Consider the following 17,936-nt stretch of genomic DNA (forward strand, 5'->3'; position numbering starts at 1 on the left):
ATGGGGGATGAGTGCCTGGCTGCCATTGGGGTGTCAGGGAGGCTGTAGCAGGCCAGAGGGTGCTTGTGCACCCCCCTTTTTGCAGTGCCCAGTTCTGCTCCCCGGGGTGCATTGCACTGGGGGTGCAGGACCAAGGGACAAGCCCCCACACCCCTCTCCAGCCAGTTCCGCCACTCACAATATGGCAGTCCTCGCCCCACGCCAGGCTCCCTCCCCGGTGCGCCACACTCAAGATGGCAGCTCCCTGCGCGCAGACCCCGCCCCTCCCGGTTCTGCCCTAAGCGACAGCGCGCTGAGCCAGTGACGGATCAAGCGGCGCGCCGTTCGCCCAATAAGCGACCGGCTGGGGCGGGTCGGGGCGCGGGGTGCTCCTCGGCTCCCGTCCCGGGCCGCAGTCGGGCTGGGGAGGCGGGGAGCGGGGGGTGGGGGGGATGGCGAGGAGGCTCCGCGCCGCCATGGCCTTGCTGTTGTTCCAGGCCCTGCCCGAGGGGCTGCCCGCCAGCGTGGAGCCTGCCCAGGTAGGGGCTGCCCTGGGGGGCCGCCTGGGGGGTCTGGGGTCGCGCCGTGCTGGGGGCTGTGTCCCTGGGGCGGGGGCCGGCTGTGAGGGGCGCGCAGGCCTGGGGGGCGGCGGTGTGAGCGCGGGGGGCTGTGCCCTCCGGGGCGAGGGGGGTGGCCTTTGGGGTGGGGGGTCAGGCTGGGCTGGCAGGGGCGGGAGCGTGCATGGGGTGCCTGGGGCTCTTGAGGTTGGGGTAGGAGGCTTTTGGGGGCCCGCCTAAGGTTTGGGGAGCCCCCTTGGCTTAAGTGAAGCTAGGGTAGATGCAGAGACCTGAGTTTGGGGGTACTTGTGTGTTGTGGGGATGGAGAGGTGGTGTAGGGATCTAGGTATGGGTGGCAGTGCCTCTTGGAGGTGCTTTGTATGGCAGGGTGGCTGCAGGACGTAGAAGAAAGGTGTTTGGTGGTGGTTGACTGGAGATTATGGGAAAGATGGCTATAGTGAGGGCAGAGGGCTTGAGCTGGCAGGTGCACAGGGGCCTGTGGATGGAGGTGCATGTGTCTTTCGGGGGTGGCAACAGGGAATAAGGTGGCCTGTGAGGGGACGGGGCTGGAGGAGGTTTGGGATGAGCTGAAGGGTGGCCATGGGGCAGCTGGCCAGAGGACGTGGGTTGGCAGCGAAATGGGACTTGCGTGGTGCTGCACAGGCCAGGTGAGCTGGTCTTCCCGTGGCAGTAACTGTGGTGGGGAGGTTCGGTGCAAGCCTCTGCACAGAGGGAAGGAAGAGGGAGTGTGTCTCAACTGGGATGAGGGGAATTAGGTGTTGCCTTTGTAGGCTCTGACCACCTGCTTACTACCTTCTTCATGCCTGGAAAGGGTTTTAATGAAGTTGATTCTCTCTTCTTCATCTCTTTACTCTGTTTCATGTCTATGCTGTAATGTGTACTGATCAGATCTCCAGTGGTGTTCTTGGGTCCTCCAGTGTAGATGCCTGTGAACCTCTCCCACCTTGATCTGTATGCTCAGTGTCACTTGGAGAGGACTGTACTAGGCTAAGCAGCCTGTGCATGACCTGGATCTTATTGTTTGTGGAGTCAAGATGTCTTTTTCACCCTATGTAGAACACAGATTGAATATGACGACTTCTGATTTGATGTGGTGTATTACTTATAAGGTGCAAAATGTAGTTTGCATTTGTTGAAGGTCTGAGCCAGTGAGATGCGGATCTGTCACTGTAGGTCACAGATGCTGTGGGTTGCATGGTGCTTAATGTCACAGGGGTGCAGATGGGGAGTGTCCCTTCTGGAAGGGGTCCATTGAAGTACTTCCCAATGTTTCTGCAGGAGGAGGAGGTGAGGAGTTCGTCTATGACTACAGATGTTATCCCTCTCTTGAATTTCCTTCTTCTTTTCAGGGTGCTGAGAGCACCAGATCTACTTTAAAAGCTGTGTAATTCCCTGTTGCTAGTGCCATCCCAAATCTCCTTCAGCCACACCAAGGCTAAGGATTGGCCGTTGCTGCCCTAGGGAGCCAGGTGCAGGATTGTGTTGAATCGTGTGTTTTCCACATTGTCTCAACTGCTTTTAACAGATGGAAGTCCTACTGCTTGCTCCGTTTCATCTGTGAGCCAAGGTACATAAAGCATATATAAGCACATCTCAGGTCCGTTTTGCTCTCTGGTTGTTGCGGTATTCCAACTGCAAGTAGTAGTCAGGTGGTAGGATTATCTGTACAGAAGCTGTGAAAGTCTTCAACCCCATACGTGCTAATAAAAATACCATACCTGCTTTGAAGACTGTGAAAGGTGCTCCCTGCCTTGTACAGCTTATACGTTAGTCGGGGAGCTGGTAGAAGAAAGGAATAGGAAGTAGAAAAGGAGGAAAGGAAAAAGGAGGAGGGCGTGGAAGCAATCATACAGCTATGTTGCTTGTGGAATAGTTGCATACATGACTTGTGGATATCCTCTCCAGTCAGTGCACCAGAAATAATCCTAAAATACTAAGTCTTGAGTGGTACAATAGATGAGAGTGGGGGAGAAGAGCTTTGGCGGCCTGTGTTTTCTTTAGAGCACTTAGATATGGATGCATCTTTTACTCATTTTCTTTTCATGGTTTGTCTATATAAAACTCTCGCGGTTTATTTTAGATCTTAAATGTAGACTCTGTCTGTCAAAAGGCTGGTATTATCTCACTGCATACTAGAGATTGACAGCTACCCACTCAAAAATGACAGTGGTAATGTAGATCTTGAAAATGAGCATGTAACAAAACTTTGTCTGCTTCGGTGTTGCCTTAGAGCCTGATTTCCTCAGAGCTGACGGGCTTGTAGAGAAGAGCTGCAGTGGGGCAGTGCTGGACTTGGAAGATCTCCACACCAAGGGTTCCTGTGTTTCTAGCTGAAACCCTGACAGCATTTGCCTCTTGTCCTCTCCAGATTGTTGCTGCTGTTGCTGCCTCTCGTGACTGCTGCCTACTTCCATCTACCTTGCAGACATTTGCCATTCCCTGCTTGCTTCTGCTGTCAGGGAGAGCTTGTTGTTCAGGGTCCGTGTCTCCTTGCCTGTAAAAACTGTCATGCAGACCTGGTGGTCTAAGTCTGGGAGGTGCTGCAGGAAATGTGTCCTCTAAATAATTCGGGAGGTGGAGCTGTACTGCCTAGCTGCACTGAACAAACATTCCCGAGAACATGCTGTACTCTGCAAGAGGGTCTGATTTTTCAGGTTGAAATAAGTCCAGGCTGCCTAGGATCTTCAAAGACCTTTCTTTTAACTAAGACTTGTTTGGGGTGGTGGATGGAGGGGAATGAAGATAATTCGCTGATTCCCATCCTGAGGCCAAGTTGTTTAACTGTCTCCATGACTATTCATTGCAGTTTCACTTGTAATCAGAGCACAAAACTCTGTTAACTGGATTTGAACCATTTATCTGTAGATTATGGGCAGAAATATTGCAATTATGTAATAAAATCAGGATAAATGTCACAGGAAGAAGAAATCTAGCTGTGTTTAGTTCCGACTGTAGATGTATAGCCTTCACTGCACACCTTAGCTGGCTGCTCCCCTCTTGGTTCGAGGGAGAAGGAAGTGAGGAAATAAGAAATTAATGTATTTTAAAATGAGCCTGTTCAAATTTGTAATAAAAAACTTCAAACATGAATCATTTTTCTATTGTAGTTTGTCTCTACAGGGCAGAGTAAAGGTTATTTGACCACTTTAACTATCTGTCTGCTTTCCATGCCTGCAGCTTAATTATCACATAGTTTTCTCAACTATGTTGTTTTCTTTAAAACCAAGAGATTTAAGTGAATGTTAACTATGTGACAAGTCTGCAGAATCTGCCTTTCTCTAATAAGGTGGTTTTGAGCCAAAATCTGACAGAAGCATGCTCTTCTTAAAGACCAATTTCATCCCAAATTAAAGAGTTTGCTTGAAGTACTGTGACTTGAGGGATGATTCATCGTATGTGACAAAGAGGACAGATCCTTGCTTTAAGGAAGAACTCAGCGTGACTGTCGCTGTGGCTAACACCCCCATAACACAGAGTTTCTGTCCAAGGCTGTGCTCTAGCTGTGACCACAGCTCTGATTGCACCAATATGGAGTTACCATGCTTCATCCAAGAGTTTGGCTGCATTTGGGCCCTTTCAGAGCATTGCTTCAGGTAGTTTGTGAACTGAACAGCAAAGTTTGAGTTATCCTCGTGTAAGAGAGGCTCATCTCCTCATCTGTAAATTTAAGACAACTTTTTTGATTAAGGTAAAGGTAACTAGTTGCAACTGCACTTATGTGTCTCCTGAAATGCATTGGGGCCCTTCAGGAGGAGAGCTGCTTGTATAACCGTAGGATATATTTTGTCTGCCATTATATCTTTGTCTGTGACTCTTGGTTTTTGGCTTGCTAATTTCCACAGTTTTGGCAGGAGGCAGCAGAGATCAAAGTACGTCCTGTACTTGCTCAGAACAGGAACCTCTAAATAACTGTGCAGATTGGATTAAGGACTGCTCGTACCGTCATGATTATACCACTGTGAACTCCGGTGTCTCATCTGTATAGCACGCTTTCCCACTAATTAAAATTTTTTTGTTTGTGAGTTGCCCTCACAATTACACAAAATGCGGTAAGAATTTCTCCTTGCATCTCTGCAGCTGTGCAGCAGATGGAAAGCCTGGTCTGAAAGTGTGCGATGCATCCTGGGGAGGAGCGTGGCAGTTTTCTTCAGGGTAGTCAAAGCAACTCTGTGACTGGGACCTGTCATTGCCTTTCTGAGAATTTCCCTGCCACCTGCCAAATATTAATTAACAAAAATATAACACTACCTTAAGAATAAACTTGGGGCAGCTTTTGAGGAGTTGTGCTATGCTGTGGGGGAACTTGGCAAGTTTCATCTGCCAGAGTTGTTTTGATATGGTTGGGGATTTTTCCATCCTCCCAGCCTCGCGAGCTAGGCAGGGTCGGGCCAGGTCAGCCTTGTCTGGCTAGCGGCAGCATCCAGCGCTGACTGTCCGAGAGCGGTGGCTCTGCTGGGTGCAATGCTGCTGGGCAGCAGCTGCTGCTGGTCAGCAGGGATCCTGCCCAAAGTGGTGACACCACCATCGGCCCTTCTAGTGAGGCAGAGGGATGGATGCACTCTATGTTTGGCCACATTTCAATGGCAGTTACTCAACCCTGGCTAAAACACCCATCGACCCCTCACTTTGATACCTAGAAGTGCTGCTCCCCTAAGCATCTTCAGCGGTTGCCCTTCTGCTGGCAGAAGTGGGAACTGTGCTCTTACGTAGCTCTGACAGCCTGTATTAACCCAGTGTGATGTTGAAGTTCACCTTTGTCTTTCTTTCTGTGGTATTGGTAAGGCATTAATGTAGGTAACGGTTCGTGTTTCTTTGTAATCTGAAAACACATGGACATCCTCCAAGGTAATGGGCAGTATATTTAGTAAATGCGAACCGCCCACCATTTCTTTTTGCCTTTTTTTTTCACTTTAAGTATTGGGAGGACTGGCAGGATTGAACGCACATTAGCTTCTGGCAAAAAGCTAGTGATGGGCTAGTGATCTGCTGGCCTACTTCTCCATCCAGGGCTGTCTGTGCTGTGCCCTTTGGTCGTGGCTGTGCCTATGCAAACATCTCCTTGTCAGGCATGTCCTGCTGAGCTACCCGTGGCCTTTTGTTCTGTCTCCTGACAATGTGCATATTTGGTACTGGGTTTGGGGATGTTCATCTAATTTGAGCTGCCCTGTTTTGGGTACAGGGTAAGAATTTGCCCTTTCCGGTTAGCTGCATAGGAATCTTCTCAGCTTATTAATGCATTTAACCGGTGACTTTATGGCTGTACACGCTCCTGTCTTGCATTTGTTTCAAGGGGTTCATGAATCCAAGATGACCGGGCAGGCTGCTCCTGCCAGGGTTGCACTGCTGTTTTTGCAACATGGGGGAAAGGACTCGGCATGTCAGAGACATCTCAAAAGCAGTCTCTGAGGCAGGGCCGGTGACAATCTCAGAAGGGCCATTAGTCATGGCAGGGCAGAGATGCTCATTGCACATTGCAGGACAACCTGATTGCACCAGGTTTTGGTCTGTGCTTCCGGGTCAGAAGAAAGTGAGCATGGAGTTTGGGACAGTACTCCTGGATGACTTCATGGAGAGAGGCTGATGGGGAAGTCAGGTCCCTCCTTCCCTCTGCTGTCTTGTGTGATTAGAAAACCCACAGCTAAGAAGATAGGTTTTGAGATGCCAACACCTGGGTGCTGTAGCAGCAGAGCTCTGACAGTCAGTTGCCTGCGTGGATGAGCCTGTGAACAGTGCGCGTAACAAACACGCCTGAAATAACAGCTGGCTGGAGAGAACAGGCTTGCCAAGCAGGAATTGCATGCCCATACCTTGCCTGTGACAAGAAGCGTGTTGGTGTGGCAGTCACAAATAATGCTTTTCCGTGATTTCGCAGATACTGTTTGGCTGCAGAGGAAGGCTCAAGGTGCTGCAGAGACCTGCTGTTTATCTGCTTGGACAAGGAGGAACTTGATTCTCCTCTAATGATGTGATTATCAGTGGGATCACTGCCCCCAGTATTATTTTTAGATGACCACTCTAGTCTCTGCAATGGCTTGTGAAACGGTAATGGAGTGCTTTGCATGAGGGTGCAAAGTGAAGTGATGCTGGCAGACTGATGCAGCAGACCAAACCATTTAATGCCAGTGTGGCCAGTGCTCCCTGGCATGTTGTGCCCTGAACAACATCTGCAAATAGAAAGGAGAGACTTTATTTTGTGTGGAGGCAGCTTGTGGTGCTGCTGATTTGCAGGCCTCCTCCACTGAGCCAGTATCCATCTACCCGGCATTGCCTTAGGTCGGTCCAAACCAGCAAGAGAAAAAAGGATGTGAGAGCTGGATTGTATAGGAGATTCAGATGCAGTTTCCTGACGTTTCCTTCTTCCCAAGCACTTTTATGCCAGCATATTGTAAAACAAATCCAACCACTGACAGTGTACTGGTGGCTTGCTAGCAAGTGACCGCTTGAGCATGGAAGAAATCCCCAATGCATCAGGGGATGGAGCTTTTGCCATTTAAAATGCTGCTAGCCTCTTGCTAATAACGGGGTGCAGAAGTGTAGGTGGGTATGGCAAGCAGCTACCAGTATTGACAAGCCGTAGGGTACTGGGTTTAGGGAAGACGGGAGAACAGGGACCTTTCCTTTTCTCATGGGGGTTCAAGACCTCAGGACCCCGAGTGCAGTCCTTAGGACTACCAGAGGAAAGAGTTTGTCTAAAGGAAGGAAAGATCTGCTAGCAGTAAAGAAAAGGATTCTCCCTTCTTCTTTCCTCTTTAATCTTCTGCATTACTATGAGGTGGAAGTTTGTTACTGCTAGTGGTGGTGTGTTTTTATTTCATGTCTGGTTCTGGTGTGCACAAGGCAGTGACAGAAATTTCACAGGCAACACAAGAGCAGAGGTCCACAATTTTTTTGAGATCTGGGAAGGGTCATGATCAAAGCAAAAACTAACTGTATCTTGGCTGTACTTGAGGCTGAGGGAGCCTGTCAAGATACTGATTTGCCAAAAGTCCTGGAATGGGACAGAGAGTGACTTTACCCAGGAAAATGGATTTTGTTGATGCAAAGAAGATAGTTCACAGAAGGAGGTGAGCTTTATGCAGTTATCAGTGTCTGTCTCTCCATTAATTAATTTTGAAGCCACTGGGCAACTTGAACCAAATTTGATAGGAAGAGACCTCAGAGGCATAAGATTTCAACAGAATTCCTGAAAACAGGCACAGAGAGACCTTAAAAAAACAAAACAAAACAGGGAAGCATCCCTGAGTGAGAAGCTACAGTTGCGAGTTTCTGGGAAATTCGTGAGTCCGTTTTTGATTGACTTGATATATGCCGTAGCTTCTGGAAAGGCTTCAGTTGGAGCTCACAGTTTGCTAGCCTGCAAAGTCAGTCAGCCTTGTGGAACAAATTGATGGGAGGTCAGCTTTATGGAGCTCCAGTGGTTACAGAACTACTTTTATTTTTCTTTTTTGTCTCCCACTGGCTGAACAGCAAATTGAAGGGGAAAAGGCTGATAAGCTGTAGAAACAGTTATGAAGAGTGTGTTTTGCCAGGAATCTCACCAGTCATCTTGAGCTTTCCCTCTGTAAAAGGTGTTGAGCGTTGCCTGTTGGAAGCAGGGAGGAAACTTGAACATTAATGGCATGCCAGCAGATGATGGAGAAGCTTTTTAGTGAGCAGAACTGATTCACTCTTTTCTCTCATGTCCTAGCACATGGATATGACCAGCAGGTTAAGTACTGTTGTCCACAAGAGACTTTTTTTTTTTTTTTTTTTTTACTTAATGTGGAACTGGAATCAAGACAGTCTGGGATAATGCTCTCAGTCAAACAATGGTGTAATTGTGGCAGCCACACCAGAAGCCTGATACGGAAAGAGTGCGAAATATGCAGAAATACTCACCCTTGACAAGTTCTGTATTCCTGACTCTTTGGAATAATAAGCTTTTTATTTGTTAATACTGTATCAGTAGTTACATGTTTTTTTTGAAACCTCTTTCTCTATGTGGGATCCTCTTTAAATCCCAGGTGGTGGATGATGGCCAACAGGAAGCCATGGGAGCTGTGTGTCTTCTGCCTCCAGCAGAAGATCAGGCTGTTCCATTGCACAAAATATCCCCCGTCACAGCCATCCCACTGGTTGTGGGCAGAAAATCGGTCCCACGGAGCTAGCAACCTGCTGCAGAAGCACCTTTTAGAGCTCTCTGGATGAGCTAAACAAGAATTGGGAGTGACTGGTGTGGAATGAAAGGGTTAAACAGTGGCTGGGGTCAGTCTGAGCCAGGAGGTAGGGGAAGGGCTGGAGGAGGTGGTGGGCATTGTACAGGGCTGTTGTAAAGACTGGACAAAACCTTCTGAGAAGGCAGTGTATCTTCGGAGCCTTGATACTGGGCTGACTTCATCTCATCCTGTGTATCAATTGTAATTTTATCGGGAAAATTACCAAAAGTGCTCCCCCTCCCCTTCTTGGGGGGAGGAAAGACTTTTCTTCAGATACAATCTGAAAGACCTTTACTCTGTGTTTGGAAAGCATTTAATGCAGCTACCTGAATGCATGTGAAGGTCATGACTCATGTGTGAGTGTCTTCTGTGATGAATTCCTCCTTTCCTTACTGGTTGTCTCATTTGTTCGTTTGCAGACTGCTTTTCAAACAGTGAATGCTGAAGAGGAGGAGGAGGGTTGTGCCATGTATTGTGTTGTCTTCAAATTACCTTGTCGTTTTTACTTCTGTCTTTTTAGAAGAAGCAAACTTCACAAACAGCTTGCATTTGACTCTCTAGTCTCCTGTGATCTGAAGCTTAGATAAAACAGGCTTGCAGATGTCTGTCATTGCTGATTGTCTTCATTTGCTGACACTTAGCACTTGGACTCCGAGACAAAGCCTGTCTTAAATTGCAGTGTCAAAAATAAGAGCTCTTAATTTATTTTCCTCTCCTTTTCCTAGCAGTATTGTTTTCTCTTTGTCTCATTGTTTTGCTCCTTTTTCCTGCCCATCTTATTAGGAAATTTTTGCATCTCACATACTTGATTATTAAATATCGTTCTCATGTTTGTGGCTCATTGTTTTACCGAGTTTCTTGCTTTTCTGCTCTGTCCTTGTATCTCTGTACTTCCCAGAGTATGTGATCATACTAAACCACCAGAGAGCAGTTAGGCTGTGGAAACAGAGTCAGGAGTTTTCTTCTCCTCGGACCCATTTTGTGCTCTTAGGCCCGTCCCTTCACTGCAAAGTCTGAGGATCATCCTGGCATTAAAAGATGAATTCAGGAAGTCTGGAGTGATTTTGCTCTTCATGGTATTGTTTTTCATTCTGAAACCTGTAGTCTACTTTCTCTAGCTGGACTAGCTGAAGAAGCAATCCTCCTTTATTTTCAGCATGCTATGTATTTATTGAGAAGCATTGTGCCAGGAAAACTTTAGATTAAGGGACCAGACAAATCTGTTGTTGCCTTGTTTCACCTTTGCTGGCATGTAGCTTCAGGCTGATATGAAGTGTAAGGGCTTGCTGAATTCCTCGCATGGATGAAGCCCAGATAAATCTCCCTTTTTTCCCAACCTTTAACAGAGCAGATAAACTTTGGGAAACAGAAAGAGTGGCACTGATGGTTTCTTGTCTGTGTCTCATTATCTAGCAGTGTGTAACCAAAACTCTTCTTGCTGTGCTCCTACTCTAAAAGATTTTAGAAGCACAACCAAGGGATTGAATAGTCCTAATAAAACAGGACTAAATTTGTGTATGTAAGCAGTGAACATTTTGGCTTTGGCTTGAGAACGCAGAGATCTGCAGGGGCGGAAAACAGCACTAGACAAGATGTTCACAGTGGCCTGGCTGGGTGCTGTGCCACTTGCATCTTGATCTTCTGGAACCGAACGGATGGAGGGTGTGTTTGTGTTCATGAAACCGTGTGCCTTGCATGAGTGTAATCTGACGGCTGGGTGAGCTGCTGCTGTTGATGTAGCCATTATCACGCTGTTACTACAGAAAAAAATTTTACAAATCTGGAAACCTTAAGTTCTAGTGGCATTTTACAAGTTGGGGCAGACTCTTAAATGAATGACCCTAGATTTTGTTTATTTGTATCCTTGCTATGAGAGCTCTCTTTATCACTAGCTCTTCTCTCGCACAGGCACTGCCTGCCAACAGTTCTTCTGAAGGCACTTTCCTTTACTTCAGGACAGGGTGCAAGGTAAAACTTGTTTATGCTTTTAACTAATGTCTTTAATTAAAGAAATAGGCTTCAAAAATACTGCTCTTATCTGGTTCAACCCATTAACTTGTTCATTTACAGGTCTTACACTGCTTCTGTGTTTGTCGTCTTTTTCCCCATCTTGACAGCAGGCATCTTGCATATTCTACAGTGGTGAGGGCTCTTGAGGGTGAAGTGTCTTGATAGTTTACTTAACCCAAAGGATTAGTGCAAAGGTAAACAATGGGAAGAAAAAACAGTTTTGCAAGGAAATTTCTTGGGTTTAGTTGTTGGTGGTTTTTTTTATGAGGGTGGATTTATAAATATTATAAAAAATCATGATTTTTAAAAGCCACAGTGTGCTCCTGAGTCCTTACATGAGAACTTTTTGCAAGAACAGTTCGGTTCTGATCCTGGCTTACCACATGATATTAAGAAAGGAATTTCACATTTCTCATCTAAAATGGGGACATTAAAGTGGTGAATGTACTATGAACTGTGGGTTTTTTTGTATCAAAATACTGGGGGATTGTGTGGGACCAGGTATATAAATACTATGTAATTTCCCTCTTCAGCTGTTGATCTGGATGGGAGTCTTCAGGTCTAAATTATTAATTGTTAACCAAGAAACTCCTGGTTTTCTTCTGCAAGGTTTCGGTCCAAAGGTTTTCAATGCCCTCAAGTACTATGGTCAAACTTTATCTAATTGTTGAGATACAGTTTTATTGTTCTTGGCTTCTTCTGTACTTGAGTGGGGACTGTTCTTCTATTTGTCTGGAAAGCATTACAGTAAGTAATCAACGTGTGAAGACACACAAGGATCAAGCTTTTGTGCACCTCACAAATTGCATGTACTGTGTTTACTGCATAGAAAATGAATAGTCCAAGTGAAAGCTTTTCCTTCTTCGCAACTCTCAGTTAATTGGTTCTGTAGTGAAGTCAAGAAGTTGAATTTCTTGTATCATATTCCCCCTTGGAGGCAACAGCATGCAGAGATGCAGACTTGGGACTAAACCAGCAGGTTCAGTGAGCAGAGCTGTGAGATGAGAGCGAGCTTGCTGAAATGCAAACACAGAATCTGAAAAGGGAGTACATAACCCAAACTGGCAGCGCAAACTGTTTTGATAGCTGCATTTTGGCCTGAAAAATTCTTAGATGCTTAGAACAGGGTAGTCACTTTTCTAGACCTTTGAACTGCATACCAAAATCTTCAGATGGCCATGAACCATGACAGCCTGCCGTGCATACCTTGGAGAGTGAAGGGGAGAGGGAGCCCGGAGCAGGTTGCCAGCAGGTCTTGTCCATTGCGGGATGGTGTTGGGCTGGGCAAGCAGAGTGAGTGGCTTCCAAGTGCCCCTGAGACGTGGACGTCAGCACGCAAGCTTGCCTTGCTTTCTTTGGCAGCGGGGAATTTGCCTACCCAGCAACCCAGCTGCTGGGAAGGCTCAGACATCTGTTTTAAGTTCTTTACAGGATGGGATACTTTTTATAATACCCAACCTTTCTGCCAAGAGTAAGATGATCTGATGTGTCTGAGGAGGACATTTTATATTTGCATACTAAAAAGACAATCCTCCATTTCCAAACAAGCACGTGTCTTGCATCTCTTGCTATTTTACATTGCACCTTTTATTTAGGTGATAAAATGAACCCTCTAGCTTGACCTCCTAGTTATTTAGTGCTAACCTGCCTCAGTCCCCAAGTGCTTGGGCTTTCCACACAGCAGAAGCCTTTCAGATAATCCTCATGTCCTTCTGCAAAGAGGGACCAGGGTACTTCTGCGTGGGTGGTGGGTGTTCATCCTTGCATTTGTTGCTCACATTAAAGTGAGAGCTTGTTCAGTTTGTGTCAATAACACCTTTGATCCTCTTATTTAAATGAGATAGTGGGTGTTCTGCAGAAAAGACCTCTTTAAAGTGCCTTGCAAGGTTATGCTGCTGCACGATGGTTAATAAAAGTTCATAAAACCATACTGGACTGGAGACTATGAATAGTTTTCCAAGTACAGTTCTCCATATTGTAGTCTGCAGCAAACACAGTTTATTCTCAGCTGATTGACCTCATGTGGACTTGTGCCTGTGTAAGTAGCTCTGAAATCAGTGGTCTGAGCACTAATCTGCAAGTCACAGACAGTGGGTTATTATTTAGTGAGAATGCTCCGCAAGTCTCTTGATGCAGCATTTTCATTCAAAAGGTCACTTCCGTGAGTTTGTGCGCAGCTGAATTTAATGTTCTTTCTCAGCAAGGCAGGCCACACTGGAGAGTGCATAATTATATAAATACAACTTTGTTCTCAGCTGAAAAATCCATCTGAAATAAATTTTTCCAGCCTTTCCAAGAAATGCTTTTAGTAAGATAAATAAAAGCAATTATTGCAGATTTCACATTCATTCAGCAGGAATGTTGGTGGGTGTAGGGTGCCTCCACTTAAGTCACTCATCACAGTGCCTTCTGGGCTCTATCAGCTTGTGTATTCAATAGCTGGCTAAGGGTAGCATTTGCAGATAGAGTTTCTTGCAAACCAATTAAAACCAAGTTCATTATTTCTTACTTAGTTTGAATCCTGGTTATTACTTTGAGTAAAATTGTTCTTAACAGCAAGTACAGAGAGTTCAGTTAGACTCTCAACTTGGGCAAACTTTAGACAATGCTTTGATAGGTGCATCTGTTTTTTAGGGACATGCATGTATTTATACAAGCTTTTGTGGCTTTTTTTTCTGGTTGGCACTTCTGTGTAGTCAGAGTAGATTTGTTTTCTTCTGTCTTCTGTTTCGCAACACTGGAAATACTGAAAAAGTCTCTGCCTAAATACAGAAGGAAAGCTAAGAGGTTTTTTTTTCCCCTGAACTTCCAAGCAAGTACTTAACAACCCCCCCCCTCCCCTTTGCTTTCATCTTTCAAGAGACTGAGCAGAGTGTGAAATGCCCTAACTTCCCTTTCTTTTAATTTTTTGTCCAAGCATAGCAAAGAGGCTCTCCTTGTTGATCAGGATACTGCTCTGGTGGAAACTGAATCTTTGCATAGTTTCTCTGGATCCGTGAGCAGGTTTTGTTACCTTTGAGGTTTCAGAGGGGCTCTATGGGGTGATCCTTGAGTGTCTTTGTGCTTTCCCTGCAGGGACTCTAGATAAGCAGTTTCCAGTGTTCTCCACTCAAAACTGCCACAACATTTGGTTTGGGAACTAGCTGGTAATATCGTACAGTTGGTTGTTGCTGCAAGGTCACTCTTCTGCAGGGCTCTGCTGGAATCTGTGAGGCTGCGAGGGAGAAAAGACTCGCATGGCAATGTCAATGGTAAATGAAAGATAACACAGCCATTCTGCTCTTGCCATGAATTGGACGGCCCTGTGCTCTACTGCTTGGCATGTAAGCTGTGGCACCTAGTATCTATCTTGTCCTGTTTTCTTTTCATTTTGGTGAGAGGGAGGCATGGAGGCCTTTCTAAAGGAAGTAAGAGCCTAATGCCTGGGCAGAGAGAAAGTAGTTGGAGGTCACTGAAATCTGACCACTCAGACTTCATTAAATGGAAGTGATAGTCCTGGGCCTGGGGAGGAGGGGTGGAAACTCACTTCTACTTCCATTCATGGTCTGTGTGCTAGGTTTAGATATTCATCTCTCAAAGACTTGATATCTCTTCAAGCCCCAGTGGGTTTCCATTGACACCGGAGAATGATCAAAGGGAGAATATGCTCTCTGTCATCGGCCTTGTGGTCACGTTCCATATCGATTGTGAGCAGATTTTGTCAGCACTTAGATCATGACAGTCTGCCTTTTTTTTCCTCAAGGTATTATTTTCTCTCTGTGCTTGTCTCCTTTGTTCCTGCCACTGCTTTTCTTTTCCTGATGCAAGTGTTTGTGTTCTCTTTATCTGTTGAAGTGATCAGGAGTTGAATACTTGGTACGTGCTAATGAAGCTTCTTTGGCAGTGAGAAGGCCAGGGAAGCTCACTTAAGCTAATTGTTGTTCTAGTATCTCTCTAGGCATCCTGACCCTACGTGCAGACATGGTTTATTTTTGAAAGATTGTCTTGAGTTAGAAAATCAGCTCTTGTCCTAAAATGAAAACACACATTCATCAAAACCTGAATTTCACGTGGGTTGTGTAAACATGTAATTTGGGTTAGGTCCGGTCATTGGAAAATATGCAATGCTGTTGTCCAGGAAGTTACAGTGCAAGAAACATGGGGAACTTCAGAAAGTCACATTAACTGTGTCTCCTTGGAGAATTGTCTCAGAAATCCTGACCTCTGCATTTCTGCCATGTGCTTTATATGACGCTAGTGAAGACGGTCTCTTGAGCAGTTGCAACATTCTTGTATACATGTGTTTGCATGACATTATGAACTGTGGAAATAATAATACCGTGCTTCCCAAACCGCTTCCCAGAGACTCTCCCTCTGCCCCTGCATGTGGTGCATGAGCCATCACTCCGATCGTCAAAGCACCGTCTGCTTCAATCCATGCCATGTTTCCTATGGTCAAATCACAGAAACCTTTTGCTAGGGGTCCATGCACTTGAATTTCTAGGGGTGATGGCTGGGGTGCTCTCTGGCACCTCTGCTCTTTGCCAAGCCACCATCCAGGGTCATGTGTAAGGTTTTAGGCTGACCCAGATACCCTGTTCCTATCCCCATCCGCTACAGGTTTCCTGTGCAAGATGTTAGTTTTACTCTCCTCTTTATCAGCCCTGACAACAGTTGTTATTTAAATATTGCTCAATATTTTCAAAATGATTTCGGGATGACTGCTAATTCCTTCAACCCCTTGTTTTGTTTTAGAATTTCTAATCCATTTTCTATGACTAAGTTCAGTTGCGTGGTTTCCACAGTGAGGATTAGGGTTTACTGCTATAGGTACGTCATTCAGCCTTTGAAGCTGCTTGCTCATGCTTTCCTTGGCAAGCTCTGGCAGACATGCTTAGAACAACAGAGATCGTATCTTTTTGAAGCTGCAAAAGGGTTAATCAGAAGCATTTTTATGAAGCCAGGTTGCTTACCCTTACAAGCTTTTACTGTGATCTTTTTGGATGCTTTTGGAAGATTTATTACCTGCCTTTGTAATTTATATTACATTTTTATTTCCTTTTTTGAAGCTATTTTAATGGTATGTATGATATTGTTAAAATTAACTATGATAAGCAACTTTTCTTGGCAAGCTCTAAATTGCACACCTCTTGAATGCAAACTGGAGAAAGTGACTGTCTTCATGTGGATGGCATAAGATTTTTGGCTGGTATGTTCAGGGTGGTTGGATGTGTGTAGGGCATCTGAAGTACATCTGTAGCTTCAAAACAAATCCAACAAAAGGACTCACATCCCCCAGGCAGGCAGATAGCTGTTTGTACAGATGCTTTTTCTCGAGAGCCTTTTTGTAGGATTGGTCACAGTTGTGGTTGAGTTTACTTATGTGTGCAGGGAGAGAGGGGCTGATGGCTATTCAAGGGAGTATTATTTTTCATCAGGGAGATTAAAGGTATTGCTATTGATCAGGAGACTTCTTTGTGTGGAGACTCTCCAATGAAATGGGGCACCTGCGCATATGCAGTGCTTCTTTAAAAATGTTAAACAGGATCTACCCTCTGGTGGGAACTGTTAATTGTGCTTTTGGCTCTATCTGCCTCGCTGGCAGATGTACCATTATGAAACTTTTACAACCTAATAAAATATTAGAGGATGCTTCACTTCAAGAGGAAACTTGATGGCTGCTTTCAGCTGATGCCTCTTTGAAACCAGGTGAGAGGCATGTGCTTGCCTCATTGGGACTTGCACCTACCTCCGCAGGCATAGCACCAGGATATTGATGCAAGTTGCATGGATTGCGAAGAGCCTGAATAGTTCTGGTAGGGTAGATGTTACGTGCCAGGCTCTGCATATTTGGTATAATGCAGTTGAACAGATCGTGAAAAATCTCAGTTTTTAATACACTGACTCAAAGTGGAATTATTTGTGCATTTTGATACAAAATGTGTCTTGGTTTTTAGTGCATTTCTGAAGCCATGAGGGAGACTCTTTGGACTTGCTATGTTTACCCCAGCCTAGTAGTGAACGCTGAGCTTTGCAAATACTGACTTTTGATACAAAGTTGTGTGTTGTGTACTTGTAATATAAGGATCTTCCAGAAACTCATAGGAATCTGGTGACTGTTCTTTCTATTTTCTTGCTTGTTAACATTGCACAAATCTAGAATCTTTCATTTCTGAAGATTTCATTTATCTAACATTTTTTCTTCCCAGGAAGTATAATCTCCTGGGATTTAAGTATTTGCTGATGCAAATCTCTGTGATCACAGATAGTTAAAGAACTATCGAGTGTCACATCATTAGGTCACCGGTTCAAATCTAGTCCAAAGTGGTAATGGGCATTTTTATACTCCTAATGCCTTTCATCAAGATTTATGTTTAGTTGCTTAAACTAAAACCAGAGCATTTGCTATTCAGAATTATGGATTCAAGTGAAGAATAAAGACTAGAAGCAGGGTTTTTTTTACAGCAGAAAATCCTGTTTGACTTGTATCTGTATATGCTTGTCAGCATACATGGTGCTTTAGAAGGAGTAAAGGTAGCATCTTCCCAGAGGAGTGTGTGGTTTGCTGCATAAGATCTAATGCAGAAAGGCGACCTCACCTAGCAGAGAAGTGTATGCATTAGTCAAGTTTCATATTTTTGGTGTGCTTTCCTATGACTTTTAAATTGCAAGAGCCTTTGAAGAAAGTATAGGAGGACATAGACTTTGAAGGGAAAGAGATTTGGAAATTGGAAATGCAATGTGAGAGTGTTTTGAATGGCAACTGAAACACTTGTGGACAAAGTACTTTGCAAATTCTTCCAGGCAGCTTCTCTTCTGAAGAATGATGGTTGGTTGGCTGGTTGGGGTTTTTTTCTTGTTTCTTCTAGCATTCATGTCAGGATCTTTATACAAAGCTTCACTTCTAAGTCTGACCTCTAATCTCAGGTTTCTGATTAAGAAGTATGGACTTCAGTTTAGAGTAGAATCTAGTACTTAACAATAACTCATTGGACTGTACATTTCCCAGTCTGTAGAGAGCTTGAAATGGTTCAGTTCAGCCACATGGGCTTTCACAGCTTCATGGTTCCTCCTTGTCGATTTTTTTTTTTTTATTCTGAAGTTGGGAAATCCTTGCAATCTCTTCAAGATGTGTTGGGATATGGAAAGCCTTGCAAATCCCTGCGGTCAGGGGCTGACCTCTTGCGTGCTGGGA

At 45.0% G+C, this 17,936-nt stretch overlaps 1 protein-coding gene across 2 annotated transcripts in view; it reads left to right on the forward strand.

Annotated features, from left to right (window-relative positions):
• The first annotated feature begins 380 nt into the window (after positions 1-380).
• Positions 381-17,936, forward strand: part of WBP1L (WW domain binding protein 1 like) — a 60,375-nt gene continuing 42,819 nt past the window's right edge. The window contains exon 1 of one of the 2 annotated variants that reach the window (XM_072870949.1): positions 381-518. In XM_072870949.1, the coding sequence (XP_072727050.1) occupies positions 432-518 (87 nt within the window). In that variant the 5' untranslated portion in view covers positions 381-431. The remainder of the gene's footprint in view (positions 519-17,936) is intronic. The other variant, XM_072870952.1, reaches the window with a different exon arrangement.

Source organism: Ciconia boyciana, chromosome 8 (assembly GCF_034638445.1).
Source record: "Ciconia boyciana chromosome 8, ASM3463844v1, whole genome shotgun sequence".
NCBI lineage: Eukaryota > Metazoa > Chordata > Aves > Ciconiiformes > Ciconiidae > Ciconia > Ciconia boyciana.